Raw genomic sequence first — 6,247 nt, forward strand, 5'->3', positions numbered from 1 at the left:
AATAAAATAGACATAAAGGTTAAGAAAGTGAAGCTATTGTCTGCAAGATTACTGATAAGGTAGTAAGAGGAGGAAAGCAGAACATGGTTAGCCCTGGAGAAGTTTTAAAGGGAGAGTACAGTTGTTGGCTGAAAGCCAGTTGATATTTTAACAATGATTCCACAGCACAACTTTGTCTAGCTTTCACCAAGTTTACCCAGAAGAGCCTCTATCTCATAGCTAGAGTTGTTTTTAAGCACAGCTAGCTTATCCACTTGGGGAAAGTGGGTTACAATCCTCTTTGAACTAGGTTGTAGCTCTGCCAACTTCGTATCTAGGGTATAGGCATCAATAACTTGAATGATTGTAATTTTTCATAAGCCTTCCACAATTCCCCTGAAAGATTGAACTTCCTCCCTTAAACTGACTGTCAGATGATCTTAGATTACGCTGAAAAAGCATATAACAGGATATGTTTGCAGACTCAGGTGGCCCAGTGCAGAAACTGTGCGGATGCAACAGTGCTGTTAGGGTTTTGCAGTGGTGTCTTTGCTCCCGTGCTGGATTCACTTGTTGACTGTAATGTGTCTGGGTCTTGTAGAAGTTAGTTTTTGACAACCTGAGGCAATTGAAAGGAAGCAAGGGCGTAAGGAGCTGTTAGAGAAACGGCCTAACAAATTTGCGTGCTGTGGAAGGAGAAGTGGAAGTTAGGGGATTTGTCACTTTTGTTTTACCTTGATGCACGTGTTGTTTCAGAAAGTGTAGAACTGTCATTTGCCTTGGCCAGTTTCAGTCTTACTGCATCTGTTTCTGTGGGGTCTCAGAAAAGGTTCACTTAGAATGACGTTTGTAGCTTAAGTTGTTGGAAGATTAATAGCTGAATAGTGTAATTGCTTATTAACATGAGAGCAATGTCCTGCTTTTGGAGATCACCGAATAGTTTCAGAGCACTTCAGACTATTAAATTTAGTTTCTATCGATCCTTCTTTGAGGAAAAGGGCTACATGTCTTTACCCATTATTACAACTCCTATAGGTTCCAAACCATTTAATGCCTTCTTGTGATCTAATTTATGATATATGTAGGAATTGATGGCTTTTTAATGCTGGAAGGTCACAGTACGACTGTGGGGACATAAGAGGTTAACAGCAAAATCTGAGTATAGTTGTAGGACCTGTACTTGGAAGATAAAGGTCTTACCTGTAACATTGATTGATTTACTGCATGTCTTTGCAAGGCTTTGGAGACTGACTTTCAAGCTTCTGAGTGAGACAGATGAGAGGTCTTGTGAGAGGAGTTTTTGGTCTGGGGTCGGTCTCTGTATTTGAAGTCTTCAAAACTATGATTAGCTTTTACCGTTAGCAGTGGCAAGTTTTTGATGTGCAAAGCGAATGTTGCAAACTAAATTCTTGAGCTGAGAAAGAGCTGAACGGCAGCTTGAGGGGGGTTTGCAGCAGAGACTAGAAGCTTTTCTCCTGGCTAGTAGCAGCGATGGGTTCTGCATAACATTGAAGACGAGTATCTGCTGCTGTAGGGTGGACCAAATCTGATTAAATGATGGCAGCAGGGATCAGGTGGTAGGTAAAATCCGAGGGTTTGGAATCAGTTGGGGAGGACTCTTAACCATAGCTTTTACATTCAGCTGTGTGCAAAAGGTGGAAGGGACTTCCAGAATGTGTGTGGGGAGAGGGACTACGTCAGGAGAAAGAGGAAAACGATGTATTTGTGAATTCTGAAACCAAATGACTTTCAGCGTGAAACAAAGTTTTTAGTGCTCAGAGTGATTTTGGGTACCAAGCTGTTTTTATTACCTACACAGGGTCATAGTAAGAAGTAAATAGTTTGATACTAGTGCCTGGTTCACCCCCAGCTTCAGCAACAGTCGTCTCTGAAGGCATGGAGAAAAGTTATCTTCACCTCTGGGATTCTACGTATAGTAAAAGACAAGGGAAGATGATTTGAGATCCCTTCTTTCAGGGATGGGTGGAAAGGCTAAGCAATTTACTGATTTAACTTCTAGAATAATTGTCTCCAATTCGTATCTCTGTGCCCCATTTTCTTTTCTGTAGTTTAGCCAGTTCTGGGAAGATACAAAAGATTTCATAGTTGTTGAAGTCTTAGATAAGACATTGATTTCTCCCTTCTACACATCAACGTAAGTTGTGTAGGGTAGGTAACATTATTATATATGAAACTGATTTTCCTGCACATTTCTGGAACTACTAAATCAACAATTTAGTTCTTAAGGTGATGACATTGCGCATCTGGATAGCTTATTTTTTGGTGGTGGTGGTGGTTTATTTCTTCTAGAAATCCATTTCCAGCTTGGAATCCATTTAGAAATAGTCAAGGGAGGAAAAACTGTTCTTCAAGAAACATATCCTGTTCCAGAGTATATTTAGTGATGTAACTTGACGTTTTTTTGGCATGTTTGTATTTCTAGTCTGACTACAAATCTGGCTTAACAAAATGGAGCCAAATATCTTCCTTAAGTGTACCCCCAGTGGACTGTAATAAATTGCCTGGGAATGTAATTCCAAGCTCAAAGGTCAGAGTGTGTGGTTCAGGTCAGGAAACCTGCTTTTCCTGCTCCTTCTTAATCAAGGTCCACAGGCATTCCAAAGAGAATAATTAGATTTTGTAGGGTTTATAAATGGGTCTGTTTTCATTAAAAGTTATGTTTGACTAATGGTTTATGCTGTTAGTATTCATTATGTCTGTCTAATCAGCACTTCGTATCTAAAGTAAATTCTAAGACACTAAGAGCTTCATCAGAAGAATAATTCAGTCTGAACAGAGTCAATCATATTTTCATTCCTGTGATTCTGTTCAGGTCTTATTTGCACGGGGTTTTTTGTGCTTGCATGGCTAACAGTACAACATGGTCTTTTAGCCTTGCACATAAATTTAAAAACCTGTTTGTCCTTGGGTTTTTTTGGCTGATGTACTCTTTTTCAGCTGGCGGATTTGTATTCTGGATACAGAGAAGATACACACGTTTGCTATTTATTCTGAAGTATTTACTACATTGTCTACTTAAGTAGAAAGAATGAACAATTTGAAAACTGAAGGATACTTCAGTTACATCTATGAGCATATAAACTAATTTCTCTTTAAAATGCCTTGGGAGGCATTTTCTCTATGAAAAATACAGTAAAACAATTTTTTAACTGTTTTTTGGTGACTTGTTTATGCCATTTGGATATTGCTACCTCCTTAAATTAAACAAATATTCAGCAGATTTTTATTGCTTTAAGTCTAGCTGGTTTTTTTTCACTTTTCAGCCTTTTTCCATATCTGACATTTAAGTATTGATTGCAAGAAAATGAGATACACTTAGAGGTTTTATTCATAGGTAAATGATACTTTTGTGCATAAGCTTGAATAAATGTGGGCATGTCCTATATTTGCACTTAGGTTTAAAGAAGAAGGCAGAATCAGTTGAAAGTACCTCAGAAGATGAAGATGAAGTTGAAAAACAAAAGGTAAAGTGGTTTCAAATGTTAAGAATCAACACATGTTGCATTGCCTGAATTCTGCAAATATTAATGTTAAGTGTTTGTGAGCGGAACTACTAAATTCCATAGGACAGCAATAGAAGAAAACCGTATCATTTTAATAGCGAGAGCTTTTGGGACAAAAATTACCCAAGAAGAGTGGTAGATGGTCCTTACTTTGATGTTTTAGGATTACGCCATGATGTATTTCTGAAAGATCATAGTTGAACACAGCCCAAGAGGGGTAGGTGGCACGGCAATGTCGGGGCACAAAAGCCATGCCGGTTGAGCTGATAGTCCCTCCAGCTTCAAAGCTATCCCAGTCTGTTGGCCTGTTGGGCAGTGCTCAATGTCTGCTTTTAACATCACCGTTGGGTGAAACATTTGTGTGTTCATACCTTATGCTGTAGACTTTTAACCTTGAAGATTGAATTGTTTGCTTTTGCATGTTTGCTTTTCATTCTGTCTCAGAACAAGTTAACTAAATACATTTATTAAATTTGTATATGTTAATTTTAATTTTGCTATATAAATATCAATATAAAATTGTATCCATTTTTAAGTTATGGTGTACAATTTTCAGATTAAATTATTAGTATGTTTGAAAGTCAAATGTAGCTATTTGCATTTATTTTATACCTAATAAAAAGGAAATCAACTATTGTATTTAATATTACACCTCAAAATGTTAAAAGAATGTTGTTATGGATGAAATAATACTGCCCTGACAAACCTGTTTCAACTCATTTATATGTATGTAGACTCATACAGACTTCATTAACGAGGTGCTCTATTTTTCATAGAAAACTTAATTTCATGGTGTGACTTTTTCTTATTTTTTCACAGGCTGAAATGGCTCTACTTATGATGGATGATGAGGATGATACGAGAAAGCATTTTAATTATAAAAAGATTGTAGAACAACAGAATTTGAGCAAGAAGAAAAAGAAACTTTTAATGAAAAAGAAGGAATTAGTAGAAGATGACTTCCAGGTAATGGTGCACTCTTGATTTTGAGGCTCAGCTTTGTTGATATCAATTATTTTCATTGTTAATATAAATTACTTTCAGGGCAAATTTGGTGGTTTCATATCCTTCTCCTCCCTTACTCTGTCTGAAGGAGAGATTTACCTTTTTAGGGAGTTGCAAGCTGTTTTCAAACAGTAAGAAATACTCTGATACAAGGTTGAAGGGAACAGATTCAAACTCTGTGTAAGATAAGATGCTATTTATGCAAGGGTGTGTACAACTCCTTGCCTAAAATACTCATTGATATGTTTGTTCTGATTGTTACCCGCTGCCTCTTTCATCCTGGCCAGTCCTCAACAACAAACCTTTCCTTGGTCTGCCGATAGAGGCACAGACAGGATTTGTACAAGCATTCACTTGTCTGTTTTACCAATTGTATCTTCTGGCTCTCTACTTCACGCTCACAGGGATTTTGTGACTGGAGCAGTTCCAGGAATGGCGAACAATCGCATGAGCTACAACTCCTTGAGCAGCTCATATTTTATTGCGTTTAAAAGCTTTGATATCGCGGGTAAAGGTTACCTAAAATAAGTACTCCTTTTCTGCCTTCAGGTAAATGTTGCCGATACAAGATTCCAAGCCATGTTTACTTCTCCCCTGTTTAATCTGGATCCTTCAGATCCAAATTTCAAGAAGACAAAAGCAGTAGAAAAGATCCTGGAAGAGAAAGCTCGCCGAAGAGAGGAAAAGGAGCAAGATCTTAAGGGGCAGGAAAACAAGATGGCAAAGAAAGGAGAGGTTGCAAAGAAAGCCATAGATCCTGCCTTATCAATGCTAATAAAATCTGTCAAAAATAAAACCGAAGAGTTTCAGGCAAGGAAAAAGCAGAAATTCAAATAACTGAACTTTGTTTTTACTCAGACTTTGCTGTAGTCTCAGCTCTTCTTACTGGCGACATGTATTAAAGTTACTACAGCCTGCTCTGATTCCTATCCACCTAAAATTTTCCCAAAAGTCACTTGATTATGGTGGTGAGTTTTGAAGCAACTAGAGCAATAATCACTCTTTTCTTTCTGCCACAACAAATACTGTTTTGTATTATTATTGAAAAACTACACCTTGAAAACACGTAAGGAAGGAATTGATGATTTGGGGACAGTTTGTTTTGTATCACGTGGTCTCTTAAAGACGATAGAAGTGCCGGAGATGGTTACAAAAAGTAGTCATAATTATGGTTGTATTTATAAATAAGAAAAACACTTCTACAGAGGTTTATTGCTGAGACGAAGTGGTCTTAATGTTTTTAATTCCACAGAAGCCTGTAAAACAGATCTCTGTTGATAAAGAAAGTATTAATATAACTAAAAATTGCAGAAATTTTGTATACAGGTTTTTTGTATGTTTTTAAAAGATTACATGTATGCTTTGTTAATTTCTTCTTTAAATACTTGAAGACTTCCTGGATAATAGAACTAATTAACAGAATTATTGCCATTTAGAAGTGTTTCATTAATATAGATTGGAAATAAATGGTTTAAATTGGCCTGAAAGAATTTTGGGCACTTAGCTGTGTTTTCTTCCTCTGTACCTAAACGAAATTATGTCAGAATTAAACTTCTTGCTATTAATATTGCATTCACATTTATATAGTAACACTTAGAAAAAAACTTCCATTGTTGCAAATGTTAAAAAGAAAGAAAGAAGTGAAAGGCAGATCTAGATGATACAGTTTTAGAAACCTCGTGGTTTGGCAATGTTAGTATTAGCGTCGGTGATAAAGGTATCAATGTTGCAGGGAAAAT

General features: G+C 36.8%; 1 protein-coding gene across 1 annotated transcript in view; it reads left to right on the forward strand.

Moving 5' to 3' along the window:
* Positions 1 to 5,998, forward strand: part of ESF1 (ESF1 nucleolar pre-rRNA processing protein) — a 33,008-nt gene extending 27,010 nt beyond the window's left edge. Inside the window, exons 12-14 of the mRNA XM_075749761.1 lie at positions 3,397 to 3,464; positions 4,323 to 4,469; positions 5,058 to 5,998. Coding sequence (XP_075605876.1) covers positions 3,397 to 3,464; positions 4,323 to 4,469; positions 5,058 to 5,345 — 503 coding nt within the window. The 3' untranslated portion in view covers positions 5,346 to 5,998. The remainder of the gene's footprint in view (positions 1 to 3,396; positions 3,465 to 4,322; positions 4,470 to 5,057) is intronic.
* Positions 5,999 to 6,247: the final 249 nt, after the last annotated feature.

The sequence above is a fragment of the Balearica regulorum genome, chromosome 3 (genome assembly GCF_011004875.1).
Source record: "Balearica regulorum gibbericeps isolate bBalReg1 chromosome 3, bBalReg1.pri, whole genome shotgun sequence".
Lineage (NCBI taxonomy): Eukaryota > Metazoa > Chordata > Aves > Gruiformes > Gruidae > Balearica > Balearica regulorum.